The 27,667-nt window shown below is 55.9% G+C and overlaps 1 protein-coding gene across 1 annotated transcript in view; it reads left to right on the top strand.

Annotated features, from left to right (window-relative positions):
• Positions 1-27,667, top strand: part of DNAH17 (dynein axonemal heavy chain 17) — a 117,405-nt gene that overhangs the window by 45,444 nt on the left and 44,294 nt on the right. Inside the window, exons 31-54 of the mRNA XM_046677445.1 lie at positions 108-260; positions 1,549-1,674; positions 1,852-1,959; positions 2,647-2,778; positions 3,100-3,260; positions 3,896-4,052; positions 5,285-5,389; positions 7,591-7,748; positions 8,237-8,375; positions 8,553-8,780; positions 9,237-9,374; positions 10,645-10,777; positions 12,470-12,597; positions 13,305-13,453; positions 17,367-17,649; positions 17,743-17,916; positions 18,127-18,334; positions 18,520-18,685; positions 21,077-21,179; positions 21,894-22,041; positions 22,412-22,503; positions 23,961-24,122; positions 24,636-24,800; positions 24,990-25,181. Of these exons, the coding sequence (XP_046533401.1) occupies positions 108-260; positions 1,549-1,674; positions 1,852-1,959; positions 2,647-2,778; positions 3,100-3,260; positions 3,896-4,052; positions 5,285-5,389; positions 7,591-7,748; positions 8,237-8,375; positions 8,553-8,780; positions 9,237-9,374; positions 10,645-10,777; positions 12,470-12,597; positions 13,305-13,453; positions 17,367-17,649; positions 17,743-17,916; positions 18,127-18,334; positions 18,520-18,685; positions 21,077-21,179; positions 21,894-22,041; positions 22,412-22,503; positions 23,961-24,122; positions 24,636-24,800; positions 24,990-25,181 (3,708 nt within the window). The remainder of the gene's footprint in view (positions 1-107; positions 261-1,548; positions 1,675-1,851; positions 1,960-2,646; positions 2,779-3,099; positions 3,261-3,895; positions 4,053-5,284; positions 5,390-7,590; positions 7,749-8,236; positions 8,376-8,552; positions 8,781-9,236; positions 9,375-10,644; positions 10,778-12,469; positions 12,598-13,304; positions 13,454-17,366; positions 17,650-17,742; positions 17,917-18,126; positions 18,335-18,519; positions 18,686-21,076; positions 21,180-21,893; positions 22,042-22,411; positions 22,504-23,960; positions 24,123-24,635; positions 24,801-24,989; positions 25,182-27,667) is intronic.

Here is a 27,667-nt window from a genome sequence, read left to right as displayed (position 1 = left end):
AAGGATGCTTAAAGCCACCCAAGCAAGACCCAGGCCGCGTGGATCCGCCTTTCACATCCCTCGGCTGCATAAGCCAGTGTTTCCGCCCCCCACCACCCCCGCGCCAGGTGAGCCGCCACCTGTCCAAGCTCTTCGACAGCCTGTGTAAACTGAAGTTCCGACTCGATGCCAGTGGGAAGCCTCTCAAATTCGGCCTGGGCATGTACAGCAAGGAGGACGAGTATGTGGATTTTGATCGAGAGTGTGACCTCTCAGGGCAGGTGAGCGTGCGAGTCACAGAGTGAACAGACAGGGAGCCCCCACGATGACAGTGCAGCGGCGTAAGAGCCACACACCCTCCTCAGGTGTGTCGGCGTAGCTACCAGCCTCTGACTGTCTCTCTCTCCTCTTTCCTCTGCCTCTCTTAGAACAAATGCGTGAAGGGCCTCTTTATAGAATTTCCAGGACAGCCTTACCCGTAGAGGATGAGGTGCACCTTGGGAAAGAGGAGAGGAGAGGAGGGGAGAGTTGAGTTTATTAATGCCACTGAAGTTTCCTGTGGCCATGGGGGCTGCTTTTAAGGGGGCCACACGCCTGAACCCCCAAGTTCTACCACCTGTTCAGAATCATCAGCTTTATTGCTTTGATAGAGAGATCTCGCCCCCTCGCTGCCAGCTGGTTCCCTTTTCCAGCTTTCCCAGCCCGAGAAGGCCGGCTCCTTCTGTCAATAGCAAACGCCCTGGCTGCCCCTCTCCCCTCATCTCATTGCCCAATTCTTGATCAAGAAACCGAATCAGCTTTGACGTTAGCCTCAGCAAAATGTAATTTGGAGGCAAAACAGCTGGGAAAAAAAGAGAAAACCTCCCGCAAGAAAAACTGAGCCTCACCAATTTGGCGTTTGAGGGCCTGGCAGGTTTGCTCTGTGAGCATGTGGCTGGCGGGGCCAGGACGAGATCCTCCATCGCAGTTCATTCACATTCATTTCCTGCACTTAACTCCTTCCCAACACAGGCGAGGTCTGCCCGAGCTTTATTTAGTTACAAAGAGAAACCAACCTGATTATCCCATGTGAGTTTCTCTCCCAGTGGCAGTTAGTTGAGGGTTTATATCCTAAAATACAAACTAGGCTTGTCAGCAAGTTTGTCCCACGACGATGTTGGACCCTGAGACAATGCTCTTGAGGAGCAGGTGGGGTCTCCGTTAGTCAGAACCCGCCAGGGACATGGGGGGACAGACGCCGTGTCCGGAACATCAGCAACGCCTCGGAGGCTTGGACAGAGCCTGTCTTCTCTTCTAGATTTTTCTCTGATCCCCTCCCTCCTCTGCCTAGAAATAACGTATGCACACAAACGCCCAATGCAACACCTTTTGCCTGGGCACCGCTGGGCTTCCCAGCCACATGTTTCAAGCAAGCCATTCTTACTGCCTTGTGAAAACCTTGACAATTCTACCCCTGGGAGGAGGAGGATGACAATGGTAAATTTTCTTTTTTTTTTTTTTTAAAACAAAATAAGTCATTGGAACCAGGTGCACTCACAGCCTCTCTGGTCAATGTGGCCCCATCCCCAGGTGGAGGTTTGGCTGAACCGGGTGCTGGACCGAATGTGCGCCACGCTCCGACACGAGATCCCGGAAGCCGTGGTGACGTACGAGGAGAAGCCGAGGGAGCAGTGGATCTTTGACTACCCAGCCCAGGTCTGCGGCGTGGCTGGGCGCACGGACAGAGCGGAGGGGGCGGGTCTGCTGGACTCTCGCGTTCCCTGTTAACCACAGCCCTGCGGAAAGCGTAGACTAACCACTGGAATGACCTGTCTCCCTGGAAGTAGAACGGTGCTCACTGTGCGGGCCTTTGGGGGTGCTGTCTGTTTCCAGATTGCGCTCACGTGCACTCAGATCTGGTGGACCGCTGAGGTGGGCCTGGCGTTTTCCAGGCTGGAGGAAGGCTACGAAAATGCCATCAAAGACTACAACAAAAAGCAGGTGTGTGGTCCCCTGCGTCCATCTGAAACTCTGCCAGGAGATGACCAGGAACTCCTTAATCGTCTAAGGTAGCGCCTTGTGGACCTGCCGTTTCCATTGGTCTAAAGCAGTCAAATGACGGCAACCCCGGGTGGTTCTGCCCAAGAGTAACCACTTCTGAAATATGTAACTCTGATTTCTTGTCTGGAAATCATCAAATGCTACTGCGAGTCTTTTTTTTTTTTTTTTTTTAAGATTCTTGGTTAGAAATTTAGAAATTAAAGATAATTTTTAAATGGAAAGAGGAAAAGCTCCCCAGATATAGCCACTGTCTCCAGATTCTTATCTAGCCCTCTAATCTTTTTGTTTGCATATAATTGACTTATACATAAAAATATGCAAACTATATGTAAAACCCTCTATTTTTACTTAATATCCACCATCCTCCCTCAGCATTAGATTTTCTTCTACCACATCATTTTTAGTGGCTCCACGGTATTCCACTGGGGAGCTGTTCCACAGCTTACCCGACCCCTAGTGGAGAGATATCCCAGAACTTTCTTCTGTGTTCCATGATTGCAAAGAAGAACCTGGTGGTCTTCCCTACCCAACTGTGAGCTCCCTAGGGACCCCCTCAGCTTGCAGACCCCCCAGTGGTGATTGGCTGGCGCCACTTGGTGTCCAGCAAAGGTGCCTTTGCTCCTGCAGATCAGTCAGCTGAATGCACTCATCACCCTGCTCATCGGAAACCTCAGTGCAGGCGACAGGATGAAGATCATGACCATCTGTACCATCGACGTGCACGCCCGGGACGTGGTAGCCAAAATGATCCTGGCCAAGGCAGGTGTCGGGGAAGGGCCCGGCGCTCGGGGACTCCAGGCCTGTTATCACTTCTTCCTGGGGGAGGGGACTCTATTCCTGGCAGTGGCCACCCCCCTATCCCTCTCTTGGACTCGCCCCTGGTAATCAACTGAAGAGCAATCCAGTTGGAGGTGCCCGATCTTCAGTGAGGTGCAGCTGGGGCTGTGTTAGGGTTGATGCGGGCACTGGAGGAGCAGCCGAGGGTGGGGAGCAGCCCCGGGTGGGGCTCAGGGGGCGGCCTGTGGTCCAGCAGGCCTTCCCAGGGTGAGGCTGGCTCTTAGGCTCCCGCGCCTCCTGCAGGTGGAGAGCTCCCAGGCCTTCACCTGGCAGTCCCAGCTGCGGCATCGCTGGGACGAGGAGAAACACCACTGCTTTGCCAACATCTGTGACGCCCAAATCCAGTATTCGTATGAGTACCTGGGCAATACGCCTCGGCTGGTCATCACACCGCTCACCGACAGGTGAGGACGACCCAGCTGCTTTGTCCAGGGCGGTGGTGCCCGGCCCTGATGACTCAGGAAAGGAAATCACACTTCTTCTTTGGGCTCCTCCCCGTACCTCTGGGTTGTTGGGCCCAAACGTAAGCTGCCGAGGCTGCAAGAACCAGACATTTGGGTGGGGGGACCTGCGTGCAGAGTCAGTCCTGCCGGCCGCCCAGCCTCAGGTGCCGCGTTCTTGTTCCCTCACCCTGACACCAGCTGAGTGGCCTGGGGGGGAGTTGCTTTGCTCTCTGAGGGCCTGCAAAGTGGGGACATGAGTTCATGAATCCTCATGGGCTTGTTGAGGATTGAGCGAGTCGTTTAACCCCAAAGAGTACTCAGACCAGAAGCTGCTCAGAGAAAAGCCCCAGTGCCCGTGATGTGGCCACTCTTGTTTTACTAGACGCGCCCACCTCCCAAAGGCCGTGGTGGGTACAGCGCCTGGACGGTGTCTGCTCCTTGGTCGCATCTGAGTTCCTCCCCTGCCCTGTCCCTTTTGTGCCTCCTTGGGGCTGAGCAGGTGTAGCATTAACACGATGAACTGAAACCACAATAAAAGAGGAAGCCGGGCGGCCGTGGGGTTGCTGGCACTCGAGACGATCAGGGGTCCCTTGCAGGTGCTACATAACCTTGACCCAGTCCCTCCACCTGATCATGGGCGGAGCGCCCGCTGGCCCTGCTGGGACCGGCAAGACGGAGACGACCAAGGACCTGGGCAGAGCCCTGGGCACCATGGTGTACGTGTTCAACTGCTCCGAGCAGATGGACTACAAGGTGTGTCCCAGGCCTGGAGGGGCCAGAGGGCCCCGCAGGACCAAATGCAGCACCTGCCAGGACGCTGCGGCCTCCGCGCCCGGAGTGAGCTCTGGCTGTCCGGATGCCACAGGCCGAACCTGGGGGGGAGCCCAGTGGATGGACTGAGCAGCTTTCCCCCCCCCAACCCCCCCCACTGGCGGCCTTGGCCCTCCCAGGAAGCTGGGACCTCTTCGGCATGACGAGTGTGTCTGGAAGAGGCTCCCAGGTCCAAATGTCTCGTCCCACCTGTGGAGGTAACATCCTCCCAACCTCACTTCCAAGCTTGCCCCAGCAACTGGGGACTCCAGAGCGAGCGCCCCTGTCGTAGTTCAGCCTAGGGCTTCTGGGGAAAAGCAGGCAGGCTTGGGAGGGGAGCAGGGGTGGGCCAGGTCCCAGCTGTTATCAAACTATGATATCAAACTATGTTATCAAACTATGCTGGACATCATCAGTTCTCAAAGGGCCCCAGGAAAGAGGGTCCCCTCAAGGCCCAGGACTAAGCAGCCTCTGGTGGTGAGGGGAGTCGGGGGGTGGGCCCTGAGGTCAGGAGCCTGACCTGCAGGTGGCGTCCTCCCCATCTGTCTCTGAGCCTCACCACCTGGGGGACCATCCTGAGACTGAGGGCGGGGCCAGCTCCCCCTTCTGACTGTCAAGGCCACAGCCCATACAAGCCTCCTGGATTCTGGAAAAGTGAAACCTGAGGCTGGATCCCCCTAGAAGGATTTTAATATTCACCTGGAATCCCATAAGTAAATGTTGAAGGATCATCTTGATCACCCAGCTGGAGTGACAAACACCTAAGAGAAAGTCTCCCGACGTGCACCGCCCCCAACCTTAGCGGGAAGCCCCTCCTTTGTGTGCTGGGAAAAAATGCCAGGGCTGAAGTTCACACACATGCCCTGTCTGAGCCGTCCAGCGGGGGGACTTGGATGATGCCCCATCCCAGGGAGGGTCTGGGTGCCGAGGGGTCACGGGGAGAGGACGGGCTCTTGCTGGCGCCCGACCCTGCGCGCTATTCACCCTTTCCGGGAGTGGGCCGCCCTGCCTGCTCGCCTGCCACAGGCCCGGGAGCTCCCGACCTGACCATGGGTCCAGGAGCCGGGAGCAGGACTGCGGGGCAGCTGCGGGCGGGGAGGCTCCGGGCAGGCCTCGGCCAGCTCGCCGCGTCTCTTCCTCTCCTCAGTGCGCCCTTCTCCAATCTCCCCTTCTAGTCCTGTGGAAACATCTACAAGGGCCTGGCGCAAACCGGGGCCTGGGGCTGCTTCGATGAGTTTAACCGGATCTCGGTGGAAGTCCTGTCCGTGATTGCCGTCCAGGTAGGCCCCGCCGTGTCTCAGGGCCAAGCCCGGGCACTCACTGCTGGGCCTGCTCTGGCTCATGAGCTTTCCTGTAGAGCCAGTTCCGCCTGCCCCAGGGGTGGCGTGCACGAGGATGAGCGAGACCCCAGCCCTGTCTTTTGGGGGCCCACAGTCTGGCGGGGTACACGTACACAGAAGAGAAAACAGTGAGAGTCACATACGGTGGCATGTACGTAACCGAATGTAGATGAGGGGGTGCTTAATTTTGCTTGGGGGACCTGGACAGAGGGCTTTCTTGCACCTATCAGTGGAGTTGGGCGTTGAAGGATGCATAGGAGTTTAACAATTAGATAAGAGTGCTTGGAGAGAATAGAAAGAAAAAGGAGAAAAGAAGGAAGGGAGTGAGAGAAGGAGGCAATGTGCCTGGGTATTTTGGGAACACCCATGACAGAGTGCAGGACACAGCATGGACAGGTGAAGCAGGGCTCCCAGGTCAGGGGGCAGCCCTGGGCTGGCATGACCCCTGGCTGCCAGTTAAATTGCCTATGGGGGCCCCGCCCCGCATGTTTGGCCGAGCATTGCTGCATCGTAAACACGTGCCTCCGTGATCCTATGCGCTGGAGCTGAGAACCAGGTCCTCGCAGGGAAGCTGAGGCCAACCTTGAGGCCCAGGCTCAACTGTGATATTCCAAAAGGACCCAGAAGTCAGGATGTTGATGGTGCTCAGACCCACCCCCCCACCCACACAATAGAGAGATGAGTAGGTACAAGCCCCCTGGACTTTCTAGACCACGTGTGAGGTGAGGCTGCGGGGCAGGCTGAACAGCCCCCTCCAGGTACGCAAGGCAGGCGGGCGGGAGGAGCAGAGGAGGGCGTGGATGTGTGAAACCAGCCCCGGCCTCTCAAAACCCACAAGCTGGGTGTAAACCCTGATCTAAATTTACTAATTTGTCTCCTTCATTCTGTGCTCGGCAATGATTTAAACTCTCTGTGCCTCCATTTTCTAATCTGTAAAATGGTTTCAATGACACGGGTTTGCTGGCGGGATTAGAGGTGGACACAGGGAGCCGGCACCTTCCACTGTTATGACCCTCCCTACGTGGAGTTGTCCCTGAGCCCTGGGGTGGAGGCCAGTAAGGCAAAGACAGAATGACAGGCAGCCAGCGTCCCCAGGACCCGCAGGCAGTGCTGGCCGCTGACCCCCACCCCCAGTGCAGGAGCAGAGTTAGTACCCAACCGCCAAAGTCAGTGAACAGACCTCAGAATATTTATGTAGAGACCATATCAGGCAGTAAGTGTTTGATGACTCAAATGGAGGAGCAAGAGGGGAGGCAGTGAAGAGTCCTAAGGTCCCCACCCCAGCCCCGAGCCCTGCCAGGGTGTGAGCTATCCCCGGGCAGACTGGGCTGGGGAGGAAAGTCCAGGACAGCCCTAGCGTGAGCTTTGCTCTAAAGGCAGAGACTTAGGACATGCAGCCTCTGGAAGGTTTTGACCGTGAGTGCCGGGTGCCCTCAAGTGGTGGCCTGGAGGTCTGCAGCCACCTCCGCAGGAGCAGAGAATGGACAGCAGCTAATCCCTGAAATTCAGCTTTCACCCAGTACCACTTTCTTAAAGAAGGTCCGTCCTCCCACGGGTCACTGCCAGGGCAGGAACGGGACACCTAACATGGCCAGGAGGGGGAACACCCCTCAGCAATAATGAGGAAGGAACCATCAATACAGACACAACCTGGCGGGATGTCCAGGGCAGTGCACTGGGTGACAACAGCCCATCTCAGGTTACACCCTGGCCAATCCCACTTAGTAACATCCGTGGAACGACAGAAGGACGGAAATGGAGAGCAGATCAGTGGTTGCGGGGTCAAGGAAGGGGTGGGGGCGAGAGGGAGGTGGGTGTGGCTCTGGAGGGCCACATTGGTCCTCGCTGTGCCAGTGTCTCCATGGTCCATGTCTGTGTCCCGGTTGTGATACTGCACTATAATTGTGCGAGATGGTACTGTGGCTCAGGGCCGGATGCTGGCAAGGGGTGCATCCTTTCTTACAACTGCCTTTGAATGTGCAGTCATCTCAAAAGTTAAAATTCATTTTTTTTTGTACAAAAAGAGACCAAGAGGGTCCTCTGCAAATTCTTAGCCTCACGCTTTAACACAAATGAAGACCCGTCCGGCCTGTTGAAGCTGGCCGTTCCCATGCTGACGTGTCTGTGTGCCCATTGTTTAGGTAAAGTGTGTCCAAGATGCAATTCGGGCCAAGAAAAAGACTTTTAATTTCCTGGGAGAGACAATAAGTCTCATCCCCACAGTCGGCATCTTCATCACCATGAACCCTGGGTACGCGGGACGCACGGAGCTGCCCGAGAACTTAAAGGCCTTATTCCGGTGTGTGGGCCCGGGCCAGAGGAAGAAGTGCCTGGGAGAGCGGGTGGAGGAGGGCAGAGGGCAAGATGGGGGGCGGAGAAGTTGTGGAGACAGGGCTCCCGGGTCAGAGGGGACTAGCGGGCCAGGGCCTCCTTAACAAGCAGACGGTGGACTTCTTGCTGCCCGTGTTCCCAGGGCTGGAGGGCCCCATTTGAGGCACAATCTGCCTGTCGGTACAAGACAATGGAAGCCAGGGTTCAGGGTGACTCTCAGAGGGGTCGCATGGAGTGACTGCAGGGCCTGGAGACCCTCCATGTGGAGGGTGTGGGGGAACAAGTGAGGTGGGCAGGGGAGAGGGAAGCAGGGCCGGGAGTCCGACACCTGGCACTAGAATCTTGACCAGTGATGCTGTGGGCCTCCTGGCAGGGGTGTGCACCTAGCTGAGGAGGGGCAGGTGGGGCGTGGGAGGAAGAGGAAGGAGCCCAGGCAGACCCCGCTATCTCCCCCAGGCCCTGTGCTATGGTGGTCCCCGACTTTGAGCTGATATGCGAGATCATGCTGGTGGCCGAGGGCTTTCTGGAAGCCCGCCTGCTGGCCAGGAAGTTCATCACACTCTACACCTTGTGCAAAGAGCTGCTCTCGAAGCAGGTGTGTCGACAGTGTCCTGGGGCCCACAGGGCGGGGCGGGACAACGTTAAAGACTCCGTTGACCCAGACTGGCTTCCACACTGGCCTGGTGAAGGCGCCACACGTGCCAGTAGCGCCCCCCACTGGCCAGTGTGAGAAGGCGTGCTCACGGCCGTGCACCCGACGCTCTGCCCACAGGATCATTATGACTGGGGCTTGCGAGCCATCAAGTCCGTGCTGGTGGTGGCTGGCTCCCTGAAGAGGGGCGACCCCAGCCGGGCAGAGGACCAGGTGCTCATGAGGGCACTGAGGGACTTCAACATCCCCAAGATCGTGACCGACGACCTGCCCGTGTTCATGGGGCTGATTGGGGACCTCTTCCCGGCCCTGGACGTGCCTCGGAAACGAGACCTGAACTTTGAAAAGGTAGGTTCTGCAGGACCTCGAGTCCAGCCTGGAAGCCCAGCTGCGCCAGGGCCTCCCGCCTGCCAAGGACGGCTCTTTCCATCACGTGTCGGGTTGGTACCTCAGAGTCAGGGGCAGCACTGGGGTAGGTGGCCACGTCTGCCAGCCGGCGACGGACACACACGCACGGCTCCCTCTGCTACGAGAAACACCCTGAGCCCACAGGCCGCCTCACCAGCCCTGGCCAGCCCCGTCTCAACACTGGGGAGTTGAGCAAGGAACCGGAGGGGGCTTGGGGCAAACCCAGCCCCTGCACGGAGGTCTCAGTAGCGTCAATGGCAAGACCTGCAAACATCCACGCCGGAGGGCCGCCATTCTCTTCTGCCATGTTCCGCTAGGCAGGAAGCTCCCCCACCCAGAAAGGCCACCTGGTCCTTGCACCACAGGTTCAGGCCCCGTCCTGCGTGTGCCCCCCAGATCATCAAGCAGAGCGTCATGGAGCTCAAGCTGCAGGCAGAAGACAGCTTCGTGCTGAAGGTCGTGCAGCTGGAGGAGCTGTTGCAGGTCCGGCACTCCGTGTTCGTCATCGGGAACGCGGGCAGCGGCAAGTCTCAGGCACGCCACCCTCGCGGCCGCGCCCTGGGCCTCCTCGAAGGGCCCTGCGTGGTTCCAGCACAGTGGTCCCCACCCCAGGGGCCCCAGCCCAGTGCATCCGGGGCTCGAAAGGTGTCGTGGGCCAGGAAGGAAGCTGTGGGAGGGTAGAGGAGGAGGCGAGGAGCGGCCCGTGGGACGCTGGTCCACTGATGAGGCCCTGCTCCTCCTCGGTTCTCTGATCTTCCTGCTCCTTCCCTCTCGACACCAGTCACCTGCCTTCCTGCAGCCAGCTCCCTGCCCTCCTGGCCCCGCCTGCCTCCCTGCACCAGCCCCCCATCCGCCAACCTCCTGTCCCCTGCCATTGCCCGGGGCATGGTGAAAAGCAGGGGGTGGTGGCCAATGTCACTAACATCTGTAACACCGGAAAATTCTAAACCAGCCAAGAGTTCAGCTAGACGCCCACAGGATAGACTGTTATGCTATTCTTAAAGATCATTTCCCAAGACTAGTAACATTGGTACGCTCACAGCAAGTTATTTTTTAAAAGGCAGAAACTGTATGAACCCAATTTTCTAAAAAAAAAAATATATATATATATATGTATATCTGTCTGTTTACACACATATACATATGAAACATCCTCAAATGTCCTTAAAAGCCCTTTTATCTGGGTGGAGGAATTATGGGTCATTTTTTTCTCTTAATTTGTTTTTCTTTTTTTTTTTTTAAAGTTCCGGTTTGTTTTTTCTTTTTTGGTGAGGAAGATTGGCCCTGAGCTAACATCTGTTGCCAAGCTTCCTCTTTCTTTTTTCTCCCCAAAGCCCCAGGACATAGCTGTATATCCTAGTTGTGAGTCATTCCAGTTCTTCTATGCGGGTTGCTGCCACAGCATGGCTTGATGAGCGGTGCACAGGTCCATGCCCAGGATCCGAGCCCGTGAACCCCGGGCCATCGAAGCAGAGCACATGAACTTAACCACTCCGCCACAGGGCCAGCCCCCTCTTAGTTTGTTTTTCGATGAGCACATTTTACTTTTATCATCAGGAAACTCATGAAAATTGTCCCAGGTCTTAGCGTGGTCTCCAGGCAAGCGGCTTTGCCGTCTGCAGATGAGAAGGTTTACAGCTCACTTCCTGTCATCCGGGTCGTTGTTAGGGGGACAAACTCACCAGTGTGTCATCAAAGCAAAACAGACCACAGCAGGGATTCTGCCTGTGGTTCGCACGAGGGGCCCCTCCCACGTGTGGATGGCGCCCCAGCAGCCCCAGTGAACGCCTCTGCCTCCACGCAGGTCCTCAGGTCGCTCAACAAGACCTATCAGAACCTGAAGAGGAAGCCGGTCGCCGTGGACCTGGACCCCAAGGCCGTCACCTGCGACGAGCTCTTTGGCATCATCAACCCGGCGACCAGGGAATGGAAAGACGGTACTGGAGCGCTGGCCCCAGGGGCCAAGCAGGGCGTGGGGTCCCCAGGCATCACACCCGGGCCCACTTGATTCTGGTCACTCGGCCGTGCTCAGTGCTGTGAACGTGTGAGACTTTCCCGCGTGCCTTGCGAGGCCCCTGAGAAAGACCCTCAGCAGGCCTGGGGCGGGGCAGCACACACACACACACACACACACACACACACGGCGCATGATGACGGTGCTTATGAAAGCAGTGAGAACGTGGGTCCCCGCCCCCAGGTTGGGAGGAATTGGAAGCCACAAGGACTTGGGATGCTTGAGCATCAGCGGTCCTGCCCCGAGCAGGCCAAGGGGAAGGGGCCCCCTCCCCGAGGTGGTTGGGAGGCGAGCCTGGAAAGCAGGCTTGAGCCCGGTTGTGGCGGCCCTGGAGCCGTGGGGTGCTGGGAAAGGAGTTTCTCCGAGGAAGGGGTTTGACGGGGTTTGCACTTTGTAGAGAGAACTCAGGGGACACTGGAGAAGGGGCTGGAGAGGCTGGGGGTGCGGACAGGGGTCGGGAGGTTCGGGGCGCCCAAGGCACAGTCCAGGTGGATAGATGGGCACTGAGGAGGATGGAAGAGGCAGGGCACATGGCTCCAGGGGGATGCTGCCCACACTCACCCCGTCAGAGCCTCCGTGCGTCCCCCTTCTAGACTGGAACCCAGAGGGGGCTCTGCTCCTGCGTTCTGCCTCAAGAGGCCTCCCCAGCCCCCACTCCTTCTCTACCCCTTGCCCTGCTTTCTCTTCGTGGCTTGGTCACCCTTCCTGTCATGTGACACGTCTATTTCTGCATCTGTATCTTTCGTTTCTCCCCCAATAGAATGCACTTCCATGGAGGTTGGCAGGGGCTCTGATTGTCCCCAAGTCCTCTGCTCCGAGCCTGACACATTGAGAGTGCTCAGCAGACCTTTGTTGAAGGAAGGAAGGAAGGAAGGAAGGAATGGAAGGGTAGAGTGCCGAGTGTGGGTCATGCTCCACGTAGGGGTGCTGAACCTCAAAGAACTGAACAAGACTGGAGTGGGGGCAGGCCTTGGCAGGGTCAGAGGAGGGCAAAGGGCAGGGCCTGGGGTGCGGACATAAAAGAGGGTCCTCAGGGTCAAGGACAAGGGTGGGAAATGAGCCCATGGCCTCCTGTGTGAGGGCCTCTGCTGTCCCTCTGAAGCAGGGACAGGCCACCTCCAGGAGAGAGAGGCCAGGGTCAGGCCCAGCGGGGACTGAAGGGGACAAGGTTGGTCTCAGCTTCCGTGGCCTCAGAGAGCACTTCAGAGAGCACCTGGTCTGCTGTTGGCCCCTTGCAACCCTGCTCATTCAACCAGCCTGCTCACTCACACCAGTGCTGATCACTCACACCAGCCTGCTCACACCAGCCCTGCTCACTCACACCAGCCTGGTCACACAGGCCTGCTCACTCACACCAGCCCTGCTCACTCACACCAGTGCTGATCACTCACACCAGCCCTGCTCACTCACACCAGCCCTGCTGGCTCACACCAGCCTGGTCACACAGGCCTGCTCACTCACACCAGCCCTGCTCACTCACACCAGTGCTGATCACTCACACCAGCCCTGCTCACTCACACCAGCCCTGCTCACTCACACCAGTGCTGATCACTCACACCAGCCCTGCTCACTCACACCAGCCCTGCTCACTCACACCAGCTGTGCTCTCTCTCAGGCCTTTTCTCCACCATAATGCGGGACCTGGCCAACATCACTCACGATGGCCCCAAGTGGATCGTCCTGGATGGGGACATAGACCCCATGTGGATTGAATCTCTCAACACTGTCATGGATGACAACAAGGTTCGAAGGACTCCTGGATTCCAGAGCTAACCCCAAAACCACAGTAACTGGGGGGAGCTCGTGGGAAATGCCACACATCACCACCTGCCACACATGACAGACAGAACCTGCCGTAGACTGGGACTTGGGGGGGGGGGGAGCTGTCTGCAACTCTGTGCAAAAAATTATGAACAGGGCAAGTCCCCGGTCACGAGATGTGCTCCTCGTATGACGCCGTGTCCCGTGCGCCCTGTCTTAGGTATGTTGCAGCAGCAGCAGCATGGGTAAAGGGTGCAAATGTGGAGAGCATCCTTGTCTAATTGACATATGGCATAACGTGGAAAGGATAGCTAATATCTTAGAAGGCAGAAACAGCATTTAGAATTATCTAGAAGTAGCTTAAGAAAAGGGTTCTCAGTCAGGTGGAGGGAACTCAGGAATTCCCGGGGAAGGGGAGGGGTCACGGTTAGAAAAAGCAGATTTACTATCACAGTGAAGTCCTACCTGGTGCACCCGTCTGGAAGCCTCTCGCGTTGTCCCGGGGTGGGTGGGGGCACTGGCATCAGGGACGGCTGAGAAACGCCGGGTTTGGGGAAGCCGGTCAGCTGTGGGGCGTGGGTGCGGGCTCCCTGGCTCCCTCCTCCTTGTTCTGAGAGGCGTCGTGTGACGCACCATCAGGACGACAGCCACGTGCCGCTGAAAACCCACAGGCCAGTCTCCCTTCCCAGGTCCTCACCCTGGCCAGCAACGAGCGGATCCCCCTGAACCGCACCATGAGGCTGGTGTTCGAGATCAGCCACCTGAGGACAGCCACCCCGGCCACCGTCTCCAGAGCTGGCATCCTCTACATCAACCCCGCTGACCTAGGCTGGAACCCGTGAGTGGGATTTTGGTTCTCCTGCTCCAAACTGTGGCAGAGAAAGACGAGGTGCAGAGGGACACCTGCATGCGTTCATTCATTCATTCATTCATGCGATAAGTACCGTGTGCTGGGCCCTCCCCAGGCACCAGGGTCATGGTGGCGAAAGGATGAGGGACAGACATGTAAATAAGTGATGTGAATGCACAGTGAGGCTCCAACATGGCAGCCAATGAAAGGGAAGGTTGCACCACATGCTGGGAGCTCCAAGGGTAAGGGGGGAGGGGCGAAGCCTGTTTTGGAGACAGGAAGTCTTCCCGGAGGAGTTGAAGTTTTGCTGACACCTGAGAGGAGAGGGAAGTTTCCAGGTGGACACAAACTGGGGGGAGCACTCCAGGCAGGAACCAGCCTTTACAGGGACGTGGGGGGCGAGAGCGTGAGGTTCCCAGGGGCGGGCAGTGGTCGGGTGTTCCTGGATGGAGCGTGAAGCGCGAGGATGCTCTTGGTAGGAAATGTGAGGATGCTCTTGGTAGGAAATGTGAGGATGCTGGACCAGCTGCAGGGCCAGTATACAGGGGCCCTTTCTGCCATGAAGAGGAGAGCTGCTCATGCCGGTGGGCAGTGGGTGGTCTCTGGGGATGGGGAGGGAGGATGGATGGATGTTTGCGATGGTTGAAATCTTGAGAAATGGAAGACTTCGCTCTGGAGGCATGTGCTCCTGCTTGACACGAGGCTAGTAACTGACAGAGCGCGTGCCAGCACAAGGAGCCTCGTCCTTCCGCATTTTGAGTAGAAATCCTGGTGCAGCATTCCAGGACCGACAGGCTCAGGAGAAACGCCTTTGCTGCAGGCGGTTCATTCGTTCATTCATCCAACTTGTACTTTCTGTGCACCTACTGTGTGTCTGGCCCTAGGATATTCCATGCCGGGGGACTAGATTCTCCAGGAGAGCTGCGGAGAATGGCAAGAGAAGTCTGGAAACCAAGACCGTGTTGAGAGGAAGAGAAATGCATGGGGGATTCCAGAAGCATCAGCCCCAAAGGCAGAAGGGAGATGGCGTCCCACATACCCCGGGAGGAAAAAGCTTCCGGAGGACGGTGGGGTCGAGAGGGTCACATCCAGAGGGTCCAGGAGCCAAGGACAGAAACGCTGCCACTGGACTTGCAGCTGGAAGCCCATGGGTGACGCAGGATGGAGAACTTCCTGGCGTGATGGGGCAGAAGCCAGGTGGCGGTTCGTTGGGGAGGAACTGGGAGGAGGCACTGGAAATGCAGCTCTTTCTGGAAATGAGTCTTGTAGCAGCTGGGGCGACGAGAAGGAAAGTTTGTTTTTTCAGGATGAGGGTGATGTTGGAGCATGGGGAGCAGGCACGGGTGTTTCCAGGGGCGGGCAAGTGTGTGGGCGGGGAGAGGGAGGGGGCGCAGGGGTTCCTGCGTGATGCGCCTCTCAGACTCCGCAGTGGGAAGTGAGACCAAGTGCCGGGACATAGCAAGGCCAGGGTCTGAGATGGGCACCTGAGCACAGTGGCCCCTGCAGGGACAGGACGGGGGGCTGGCCTGACCTACAGGGGGCTGAAGGGCCATGGAGACCCAGCAGTGCTGTGTCACCTTCTCTAGCAACATTGTTGTCCCACTTCTGTCAGTGTCCTGTGGCTGCTGTGACAAAGGACCACAAACTGGGTGGCTTCCAAAATGGAAGTTTATTCTCTCCCAGTTCCGGAGACCAGAAGTCCGAGATCAAGGTGTGGGCAGGGCTGGTCGCTCTGGAGGCCCTGCGGGAGCATCTGTTCCAGCCTCTCTCCCAGCTTCTGGTGGCTGCCGGTGACCCTGGGTGTCCCTTGGCTTGTAGGCACCTCACTCTAGTCACATGGCCGTCTTCTCTGTGTCTCAGCCCATCTTCTCTCTGCACGTGCCTCTGTCTCCCAACTTCCCCCTTCTAAGGACCAGTCATTGGATTAGGGCCCACCCTAATCCAGGATGCCTTCATCTCCAGGTCCTTAACTTGATCACGTGTGCTAAGACCCATTTTCCAAATAAGGTCACATCCACAGGTCCCGGGTGGACATGTCTTTTGCGGGGGCCCCCATTCTGCCCACTACACAACGTTTGAGAGTTTTCAGGGTGGGCAGCAGACAAGGCAAGAGACCTGAAACACAGTCTGCGTGGCAGCTGTTAGAGGCAGGGACGAGAAGGGGCCGGGCTGGAGGGGCTCGCGGGGGACGCCCGGCAGGGTGGAGAAGAGAGAGCCAGCAGGTAAGCCCGTATAGGCAGAGGTGGAAACCCGAGACACGCCCTTCAGCCAGGAGCAGTTCTTGGGGCCCCCAGAGGGGTGATCAAGAAGACGAGCGCCTCTTTGGGGGGGACGAGGGAGGCCCGAGTTTTGCTGGAGGAGAGAAGTGAAGAGTCTGAGAGACGGACCAGCACCAGCCCAGAGGGAGAGCTGTGCTCCCGCTCCCGAAGGTGGCTGCCGGACAGCAGTGACTCAGGCGGCGAGATGGTGGAAGAACTCATCCTGGGGGGAAGTGAAGTGAGGCTCCAGGGCCTGACGAGTCCCAGCTGCCTGGGGGCAGGGCCAGGAGCCCGCCTCAGCACGGGCAGGGAAGCCGACTCATCCTCCGTGTGTCTCTCCGGGCTCGAGTTTCAAATCAAAGCAGGCATGCGCATTTGCATGCACCAAATGACTCCAACCAAGGCAAAATTAAAATTTGACACAACCGCCTTGAAAACAGAAGGCAAACGCTGCAGTCTATGTATAGCCTTGCAAGTTGGTCTCTATTCTGAAGAGCCAGTGTCTTTGGAATCCAGCTCCTGACTGGCCCGGCGCTAGGGCCCATGTTTTGTGTGCAGACATGGATTGTCTAAAGGCCTGATGGGTTTTCCTGGATAATCCAGGGTGCAGTGGGGCAGAGGGTTGGAGCTCTCGTGTCTCTGTCTGATGGCGGGGCAGTAAGAAGCAGTGCTTCCCGTGCCCGAGCTCCAGCTGGCTCACTCGCAGACACAAGGGCGCGCCTGTCGGCTGGGCGGCCAGGAGAGCTGTTCGGTGACGTGAGCTTCCTGCTTATGCTCCCATCCTGGAAATGACGGCTCCTCGACTGGCGAGGGAGCAGGCGCTCTGCATGCTTTTAGGGGATACTTACTTAGCACTCGCTGTGGACCACGCTCCCTTCCACGGGCTTTGTAAATATCAGCCCAGGCAGTCCCCTGAAATGGGAGTTATTACCTTCACTCCCATTTACAGATGGGAAATCTGGGACCTCGACATGTTGAGTAACTTGCCTAAGGCCACTGCTGGCCAAGTAGAGCCGATTACAAACCCAGGCAGCAGGGCTCCAGGGTCCACACCCTTGTCGTTGTGGTGGACCGCCTCTATGCCACCCACTCCAGAGGTGGCTGTGTGCCAGACAACCCACTATGGCTCCTCAGGATTGCCTGCTGCATGGGTTTGGACTCTTCCACTGAACCTGACAAATTCAACTCAAACTCACTGAAGCACACAAAAAAAGTCTATTGGCTCAATTCACCAGGGCATTCATCAGGCATGGCTGGATCCAGGAGTCCAGATGGTGTAATAAGATATCCCTGCTCTTCTCTCCTTTCTCTTCCCTTCCCATCCCTTCTCTCCCTGCCCCCCACCAGATATTGTCATGAAACCTTTCTCTCCTCTCTCCTCCTATACTCAGCTCTCCTGCCCTCAATATTAGCTTCATTTGAGGCAGCAAAGATGGCTCCCAGTCGTTGTAGGCTTACAGCACCCCCGCAGCTAGAATCCCAGAGAACGAGCACACCCCCAGCATCCTCATGAGACCCTCCTAAGGTCTGTGACTGGCCTCATCGCCAGGCGGGAGCACCAGAATGATGTAGAGGCACCAGGAGGTGTGCACTAACGAGAGGGACATGGTGGCCCCGTCACCGGCGCCTCCCGTCTCCCCCAGGGTGGTGAGCAGCTGGATTGAGAGGCGCAAGGTGCAGTCGGAGAAGGCCAACCTGATGATCCTCTTCGACAAGTACCTGCCCACGTGCCTAGACAAGCTGCGCTTTGGGTTCAAGAAGATCACGCCGGTGCCCGAGGTCACGGTCGTCCAGATGATCCTGTACCTGCTCGAGTGCCTGCTCACGGAGAAGAACGCGCCGCCCGACTCCCCCAAGGAGCTCTACGAGCTCTACTTCGTGTTCGCCTGCTTCTGGGCCTTTGGCGGCGCCATGTTCCAGGACCAGGTGAGCGGCTGCGGCCGCAGGGACCCAGCCGCCGGGAACGGGCCTCTCGACCTCCTCTAGCTGGGCCCTGGCTTCGTTTTTGTTTTCTAACAGCTCATAGATTATCGAGTCGAGTTCAGCAGATGGTGGATCAATGAGTTTAAAACGATCAAGTTCCCCTCGCAGGGGACCATCTTTGACTACTACATAGACCCTGACACCAAAAAGTTCCTGCCGTGGACGGACAAAGTGCCCGCCTTCGAGCTGGACCCTGACGTCCCACTGCAGGTAACCTCCCCAGAGTGGGGACCATTTACTGACCATTTGGGAGCAGGACTCGGCGCCCCAGGCCACGCTTCCTGATGGAATGTCCAAGTGCAAATGATTTTCAACAGTGGGACCTTTTCAGTAAACCTGGGGATTTAACAAACCCCAAGACCGCTGTTGGGGTCTGCAAGAAGTCAGCAGGAGGAAACGCTGTCCCTGCCCTCCCCCCAGGCCTCTCTGGTGCACACCATCGAGACCATCCGCATCCGCTACTTCATGGACTTACTCATGGAGAAGTCGTGGCCGGTGATGCTGGTGGGGAATGCGGGCACAGGCAAGTCGGTGCTGATGGGAGACAAGCTGGACAGCCTGGACAGCGACAGCTACCTGGTGCAGGCTGTGCCCTTCAACTTCTACACCACCTCAGCCATGCTGCAGGGTGAGGCCGGGGCTGGGGCTGGAAGCAAGGATGTGTGTCGGGGGGCCAGGGCTGGGAGAAGGGATGCAGGGGTGGGGGTCAGGGCCAGGAGCAGGGGTGCAGGGGGGGCCGAGGCTGGGAGCAGGGGGCTCTGGGCCCCCCGGCGTCTATCCGGCACAGCATGGCCAACCTGCTCCCTCCTCTAGGGGTTCTGGAGAAGCCGCTGGAGAAGAAGTCAGGGAGGAACTATGGGCCACCAGGCACCAAGAAGCTAATCTACTTCATCGACGACATGAACATGCCGGAGGTGGACAAGTATGGGACGGTGGCCCCCCACACACTCATCCGGCAGCATATGGACCATGGGCACTGGTGAGTGAGTTGGGGTGGGGCTGAGGTGAGGGGCGGGGCTTCAGGGGCCAGGAGGGGGCCACAGGGCTGCCTGGGGGTCCATCAGGGTCTCCTCTCCTCATCCATTCCACAGACAAGCCCTGGGCGTCTGCTAGGCCCCAGGCTGGCAGCTGTTCCCAGAGCTCCCACGGAGCAGCACAGACACAGACAGGTCCCTCTTCCATCGAGGTGTCCATCTGGTGGAGGAGGCAGAGAGGTGCAGTTAGAGTGAAGGGAGAGCTCTCAGGGAAGACCCCCAGGGTGGTCAGGGAGGAGCCCACTGCTGGCTCAGAGACACTCCTGGGGTGGCCGCACTGCAGCTGAGAGCAGGTGGCTGAGGTGGGACTGGCCGTGCAAGCTTGAAGGGAGAGGGTCCTGGGCAGAGAAACGCCACGTGCACCGGCCCTGGGGCAGGAGGGAGGATGGCACGTGGAGGAGCCAAAGGAGGCCAGCGTGGCTGGAGGGTGATGGCCAGAGGGTGGGGCGTCCAGGGCAGCTGCAGCCGGACCCCAGGACCCATGGTCCACTGGGCAGGGGACAGGCTTTCTCCCCAGGGCAACAGAAAGCCAAGGGTGGCAGGTTGAAGTTTGCAGTTTGGAAAGATCAGAACATTTAGTGTGGTTACAATAAGCGTCTCTTGAAATAAGGGTCCTGGAATGATCTGGCAAGTGGCCTGGGTACGCCTGGGGGTTCTCAAAGTAAAGGAACCTGAGAAATCCCTTCAGAAGTCAGTCAGAGGATGCTCAGAGTCTGCCCCTTACTGCCAAGAAACAGAGGCACCAAGGGGTGGTTGCCTCCTCTCGGTCCCAGCCCCAAGGAGCGGCAGAGCTGGATGTCAGGCCCATGATCATCTGACTCTGTCGCCTGCCTTTCCCCCGCTACCCGGCGCCTGCTCACAGCGCTAGCGGGCTGTGGGCACCCGCACAGACAGCAGAGAAGCGAGGGCGAGCTGCAGGGAGGTGACAGCCGGGCCAAGAGCGACACCCTGAGCGGGGCCTGGAGAGAGCGCCACGTCTTTGAGGAGCTGATAGTGGTGTGGGATGGCCAGGGCCGAGAACACGTGCTGAGGGGAGGAGGCAGGAGGGGAAGACAGGAGAGAGACTGTGAGGGCCGCCCATGCCCCCTCAAGGGGGCGCCACTGTGAGGCCCGGGAAGCCCCCGGTTCCACGCCCTCAGAGTGGGTTCATCGGGTCATGCATTCCTGCAGAATTTGCTAAACTGAGATATTTTGTATTCTTTTCTTTCAAAAGGGCCCTCAGAGTCAGGAGGCTTCAGCCCTGGGTCCACACCTGCCCGAGTTTATCCTGAAGGATCCGTAGGAGGGGGAGGCATAGTCAGATGTGAAAGATCCCTCTAGAATATCAGAGAAAGGTGGCCCCACGACCAACAGGGAAGGGTGGGCTGCTCAGTGGCTCTGTCAGCAAGTGTGGAAGGAACAGCAGCTCCGAACACCACCTGGCACGTAGACGAGGGTGCGGCCCCTGTGGAGTGCAGACCCACAAGCGAAAGGAGAGAGTAGGAGGTCGGCAGAAGAAAACCGAGGAGAAGGTCTCCATGACCTGCAGAGGGAAGGCCTTCTTAACACAAGTTTCTGAAGCAGAAAGTAGAGGCCAAAACAGGACTACTTTGATTTACATAGAAATTAAGGACTTTTGTTCTCAAGAGACACCAGGGGCAAACCTACACACAGAGTTTACAGAATGGGAGTAATGCTTGCAGTGTCTAAAACTGACAGTGGAGGATTATCTGGAGTGGTCAAGGAATTCCTGTAAAGCTGCAAGAACAGGCAGCAACCCCCAACGGGAACAAATGCATCATGGGGGAAAACCCAAAAGGTCAAGTACATGAAAAGACGCGCAAACTCTTTATATCCTTTAAACCCATCTGAGCCCCTGGAAGGTTTAGCGGTGCCCTGGCATCAAGGAAATTATTCTGCCTATTTAATAATCATAATCATAGTGATTAATAACTACAATGATTATGGGGGGGTGGTAAACATTTATTAAACACTTGCTGTATTTCAGGTACTTCCCAAGTGTGTTTGCGTGTGTTAGCTCATTCCATCCTCATAATGACTCGTTGCACAGATGAGATACTGAGGCACGAGAGGGTAACCAGCTTACCTAGGGTCCCGATGCTACTAAATGGAAGAGCTAGAGTTTGAACCCAGACCTACACGCTAAGCCACTCTGTTGCCTCCTGTTTAAAGATTTTTCTTGACAGCATGAAGCAAAATTGGCTGTTTCACATATAATTCATATTTATTGGGGTTTTTTTTTAACCACATGCAAGGCATTATTGGAGTAGGGTGGGGGGCCGGAGATGGCTCCTCCAGGCCGGTGGCACACCTCTACACTGGTCTCCCTCGTGCAGGTATGACAGACAGAAGCTGACACTGAAAGATGTCCATAACTGCCAGTATGTGGCGTGCATGAATCCCACTTCTGGATCCTTCACCATCGACCCCAGGCTTCAGGTAGGCAGCAGTCAATCTCGGTTCGCTCAGCTGCCGTGGGTCTGAGGCTCCCTTAGGCAAAGGAGAGTCAAAGCATTGATCTGGGCTGTTAGGGCTGTGGGCTGACATCCTCCAGAGAACTCCCCAACCTTTCAGAACGTGTCAGGAAATTCTGGGGAGCGGGGGTGTCAAGAGGCTAGCCAGCCCTCCCTGTGATCCCAAAGGGCTGCCAGATTTAGCAAATAACAATACAGACGCCCAGTCAAATCTGAATTTCAGATAAACAGCAAATATTTGTTTAGCATAAGCATGTCCCGTACAATATCTGGGACATACTTATACTAAAAAAAAAAAATTATTTGTTGCTTATCTGAAATTCAGATTTAACAGGATATTCTGTGTTGTATCTGCAACCCCAGCCAGGCAGGACCTCACCTCTGAATTATCTAAGCAGATGGAGACCCGGAATACATACCCAGGTCTGTGCTCTGAGACACGCTCTTGCCTCTGCCAACATTTGTCTTGAGAGCATGAAGTAAACTTGGCTGATTCAGATATAATCAATATTTAATGGAATTTTACCACATACAAGACCCGGGGAGGGAAACTGTCCATTCTGATCATGCTCAAAAGACCTTAGACAATGAGGACAGAGTCTGCTCCCAAGAAGGTGGCCCCGGCCGTGAGCTGGTGCCCGAGAGCTGCCTGACGCGGGTTTGTGGTTGTTCCGGACAGCGCCACTTCTGCGTGTTTGCTGTGAGCTTCCCGGGCCAGGAGGCCCTCGCGACCATCTACAACACGATCCTGTCCCAGCACCTGGCCTTTCGCTCGGTCCCCATGGTGGTTCAGAGGATGAGCAACCAGCTGGTGGCCTCGGCCCTGGGTAAGCTGGCCATCTCCTCTCCTGTCATTACAACCCACTGCTTTATGGGGCTGATGGCTTCTTCAGATTTTCCCCCGGTAAATATTTTATTTATACTTTTAAATCAATATTTTTAAACGATGCTATGTTTCAAGAGGAGATTATAGTGAAATCTGATTGCTAGAGGGGGAGGCAGAGGATAGGAAGTTCAGCATACAGAAACGATTTACACGTCAGGAGGGCGGCAGACTTCTTCCCTCCTCAGCTGCGCACATTCTTACTTAAGTCACCATTTGATAGTCCATTTGCTTTAGAAACTATATCTGAAGCTTTGCGCTTCCTGAGGCCATTAAGAGTACATAAGAATCGATGTGTCTTTTTCCTATAACAGCCCTGCATCAGAAGGTCACAACGACATTTCTTCCTACCGCCATTAAGTTTCACTATGTCTTCAACCTCAGGGACCTCTCCAATATTTTCCAGGTACCTGCTCTTTTAGCTCTATGTCATGCCACCTCATGGCCAAGTCCCTGATCCACAGGTGCTCTCCTCCTTGCTGCTCTCAGGAGAGAAAACAAAGTGACCTATGAACTGACGACAGTGATGGTGATGATATTAATGATGATGGTGATGATCGTGATGATGATGACGGTAGTGATGATGGTGATAGTGATAATGATGGTGATAATGATATCGATGGTGATAATGATGAGGATGGTAATGATAGTGATGAGGGTGATAATGATGATGATGATGGTATGATGACAATGGTGGTGATGGTGACAATGCCGGTAATGATAGTGATGGTGATGATGATGGTGATAATAGTATTGGTGACGGTGATGGTGATGAGGATAATTGGTGGTGATGATGAGAGGATACTGATGGTGGTGATGATGATGATAGTGTTGATGGTGATGATGAGGATACTGATGGTGGTGATGATGATGATAACGATGACGATGATGATGGTGGTGATGATGGTGATGATGGTAATAGCGACAGTGATGGTAATAGTGATGATGATAATTGATGGTAATAGTGATGATGGTGATAGTGACAAGGATGGTGACGGTGATGATGATAATGGTGGTGGTGGTGGTGATGACAGTGATGATGTTTCCTCTTATTTATCGACTGTTTAGTGTGAGCCTAGCACTGGGTTTGGCCACTTACACCTCTATTTTCTCCTCCAAACAACATGTAATATGTTCAAACGTCCCCATTTTACAGAAGGGGAGCCCAAGTCTCAGAGAGGTTAAGTCATGCCCATCTCCTCCCACTTCAAGTGTCAGCTCAAATGTCACGCCCTCAAGAGGCCCCTCCTCATCCCTATGCACCCTGTCTCGCTGCCTCTGTTTATGTCATTCATAGCACCCATCGCAATGTGCAATTACCTTGTTATTTTGTTTGCCTAGTTACATCTCCCTATAGAACACCAACTCCATGAAGGTAGGGTCTGTTGTGTTGTCACTGTGTTCCCAGAACCCAGGAGAGTGCAGACCCTCAATAAGCACCTGTTGAACTCGCCCAGGTCACTTGGTTGGCAAATGGCCAAGCCGGGACTGGGCCCAGCCAGGCTTCCTGCAGAGCCCAAGTTTGTAACCCACTTTTCTGTGCCTTTGGTAGTCTGGCTCCCCTCCACGATCAGCCTCTCTTGCCCCTTCTCTACCAGCCACCCCATTAAAGGATGAAGCCCTCAGCCCTGTCCTGTGAGGAAAACTTCCCCCCGTCCCTCAGGCCACAGACACTCCCTCCAGCCTCCAGGATTTGCATGGTCTTGGCAATCAGTGGCTTTCCTGGCCCTGAGTAGACATCGCATCAGGACCTTAGTGGATCACTCCCCGGGGAAGTGCCCGTCTTCTCATTTCATCTACGTACAGCACTTGGCTTTCCCGGTAGCCCAGCTAAAGATGCTGACCATGCTGTGTCTGGGGCAGGGCCTCTTATTCTCCACAGCAGAGGTCCTGAAAACCCCGCTTGACCTCGTTCGCCTCTGGCTGCATGAAGCTGAAAGAGTGTACGGTGACAAAATGGTTGAGGAAAAAGACCAGGAAATATTGCGCAGAATCACCATTGCTTCCACCAAGAAATTCTTTGATGTAAGTCAAGCCACCAAGTTCCTCTGCTGAGCCCAGACAGGCTCCAAGCGGGCAGAGTGCCTGGGGCCAATGATAACCCCAGCCCTCTTGGAAGGGCCCTTGGGTTGGGATGGGAAGGACCACGTTGGGTCCCACAAAATGACTCTGTCACGAGGGGGTCCATCTGAGTGAGAAGAAACTGACCCCTCAGTAGATCAGGCCGTGATGACCTCACTCCATCCACTTGGAGCGGAGGACGACCCTGCTGGGGTCACTGTGCTCGGCTCCGGTGTCCTGGGTTTTCTTGGCACAATTGCCTTTTTTGGATGATCAGTTCATTCCTGATATGATGGGGATTGGACCAGCTCATCAGGGAATTTTGTCCAGTGGTTTGCACAGCCCCTGGCAGCAGTGGTTTGGGCCCCTGAAGACGGCCTGGCATCCTGACGTGACCATGGTAAGGTGCTAGGGCTGCTGTTGACTATCTGTGTGCCCGTGGTGGCAAACAGCAGAAGCATCCTCTCTCATGTCTAGGATCTTGGCGATGAGCTCTTATTTGCCAAACCAAATATCTTCTGCCACTTTGCTCAAGGGATCGGCGATCCCAAATACTTCTCGGTAACTGACACGGCTCACCTGAACAAGCTCCTAGTGGACGTCCTGGACAGTTACAACGAAGTCAACGCGGTCATGAACTTGGTGAGTAGTGCTCGAGCTGACAGCACCGGACGCGGATTTCTCCTTCTGTCTCATTGTAAACATCCCAATGGCACTCTGGGGCTGCGTAACTCGCGGCAAACGTTGCTGGGAGACTGATGAGACCCCGTGCTCTGCAAGGAGGTGAGTCCACGCACGGTGCCATGTCGAGGCCTCTCTCGGTGTCTCCAGGTGCTGTTTGAAGACGCCGTGGCTCACATCTGCAGGATCAATCGCATCCTGGAGTCTCCCCGGGGGAACGCCCTGCTGGTGGGGGTGGGCGGCAGCGGCAAGCAGAGCCTCTCGCGCCTGGCCGCGTACATCAGCGCCCTGGACGTGTTTCAGATCACCCTCAAGAAGGGCTACGGGATCCCGGACCTCAAGGTGAGATGCCGCTTTTCAATAAGCCGCCCTTGGGGAGGGGAAGCGGAGAAAACTCTCAGCACTCCTGTTTCCAAAATGAAGCCAGCCAGCACCGAGCCCCCGAATGGCACCAGCGGGGTCTTCAACTTAGAAAGTAAAGTCCAGGAGACATTTTGGCCAGTGCCCACGCCCATGTGACAAAGGTGAAAGGAAGTGTGGGTCTCAATTACCTGGGAGGTTTGAGTCCATACCGTCGACAAGGGCAACAGCAGCAAAGGGACTTGGTTCTGGCCCCTGGTCACTGGATCGTTCTGCGTTGTCCCCAGTTCTCAGAATCATCACTGGCTGTCTAACTGCATGGGTGGGGCCCTGGGTGGATGCTTTCTGAATTAATGACAGAAACACTAGCGTAAACAGGGCTCCCATCCCCAAGACATGCTGCCGCGGCTCTTTATTGATTTCTTTTCCCCGAAAATTTGCTCTCTCGGGGAACTGTGCTAGTCAAACACGATTAGTCCAGAAAAAAGTCGTCACAGTGCTTCAGATCAGAACTGAAGTGCATTTGACCACGTCACATGGGCACCTCTCTCTGCCTTGGTGCTGGGGCTGTTTCTGTTGGTCAGGACAGTCCAGACCCACGAGGACCCTCCCTATGCCACACGGCCCCAACGCAGCCCTGGCCCGGTGGCTTTCGCTGGACGGATCTGGAGCCCAGCCAGAGCGTGGCGCCCTGGGACCTCGGTGGGAGGGGGTGGTCTGTGGGCAGAGGCCCTGGAAAGGACAATGGGACAAAGAGCTAATTCTCAGCCCTGCTCTCCCAGCACGGCCAAGCAGGCTGTGCCAGGGACGGCAACCTCTGGGTGGGCATCTGGCTTCTGGTTGTCAGTGTCCCCAGTGCATTCTACTCTTTCTATCAAGGTACTAACCCACTGGATTTTTAAATCCAAGTGTTAAGGGACAAGGTCTTCCCAACCTAGCTTCTCCCAAACCCTACCTCCTGAACTGAGTCCATGCGCCATGGGTCTGCCCGGTTCTCACCTCGGCCGATTGAGCTAGTTCACACTGATCTCCCCAAGGGCACTCAGGGTGGCTAGAATCCTTGCATCTGGAGCTGTGTATTTTTACTGAGTTTTCTCCATTGAAAAGTTTCTATTCTATTGGCCAAATAGCGTTGGTTTATTTCATGATTGCCTCACACTCTCCGCTCCATCCTCATGAGGATTTTGTTCCGGGTCCCTCACTTTAGGGCCAGCGGTGGGTGTTCAGTGTTAACAGTGTTATTTCACTCGAAGGCGTTGGCTGTAGCAGCTCTGTGATCCGTTCTCTCGCAATTCATTACTCTACACCCGCGGTGAACGGGCTCTGCACTAACCATTCGTATCATTTATTAAGCAGCTTCTATGGATTTGGAGGGAAGGCCAGAGAGATACAGGGCTAACAGACTTTGCTTGTATTAGGGGAAGCAGACTCCTGAGCAGTTACAAGATGTAATTGTTCTAATAACAGCATCACAGTAAGATGTTATATGTATATGTATGTGTTATTAGTGTAACATACACATTCACAATGATATGATAGATATTATGTCATAAAATCCCTTCCATCATCTGTGGGCGCCCACTGGACATCAGAGATATGGCAGGAAAGGGGTCCGGATCCAATCCCGGGGACATCATGTGCCACGTGGAAAATCCTGGACTTAGTCCTGAGAAAACGAGATACCATCAAGATGTTTGAGCAGAAGAGGAGCAAGACCTGGCAGTGTTCTGGAACAAAGTGGAGGACGGTCTGAAGACAGCAGAGATTGCCGCAGGGTGACCGGTGGGGTGGTGCCGCAGAAGCCCGGTGACCCCACCAAGGCTGGAACCGGGCAGTGTAGTGAAAAGGGAGAAGGGAGTGACGTGAACCAGAACCTAGAGGTGGGCCAGCAAGGGCTCTGCCTGCCCCATGGGAGCGTGGAGGCGGGCACCTTGCTGGGATCCCACCCATTGACCCCAGCTCCCCACGCACAGTCCTCAGGCCAGGTGGCAGCGTGCTTTTTTTATTCCTGTGAGACCTTTCCCAAGGCTGGAGTAGTAGCCCAGAGAGCTGGGCCGGACCCTGTGGAGAAGCCCTGGAAACTGAGTGAGGGGCGGCCGTGGTCCAAGCAGGCCGGGTGGCCTCCCTGACTTGCAGCTGCTGTTGAACAAGGAGGGCCGGGGAGCGGCCATCAGACCAAGAGGAGGGCGGAAGCTGGGCCTTGTGTTTGTGCAACCTGTGACGAAGGTCTGAGAAAGCTCCCTGTCCATCTCGCAGCCCTGGCCACACCCCTTCTTCCCACTTCCTTGAGACCCACTCCCAAATCTTTTTTTTTTTAAAGAATTTTTTTTTAATTTGATTTTTTTCCTTTTTATCCCCAAAGCCTCCTGGTACATAGTTGTATATTCTTCGTTGTGGGTCCTTCTAGTTGTGGCATGTGGGGTGCTGCCTCAGTGTGGTTTGATGAGCAGTGCCATGTCCGCGCCCAG

The sequence above is a fragment of the Equus quagga genome, chromosome 11 (genome assembly GCF_021613505.1).
Source record: "Equus quagga isolate Etosha38 chromosome 11, UCLA_HA_Equagga_1.0, whole genome shotgun sequence".
Classification (NCBI taxonomy): domain Eukaryota; kingdom Metazoa; phylum Chordata; class Mammalia; order Perissodactyla; family Equidae; genus Equus; species Equus quagga.
Note: the sequence above shows the minus strand (reverse complement) of the source record. Positions and strands in the feature narration are given on the sequence as shown.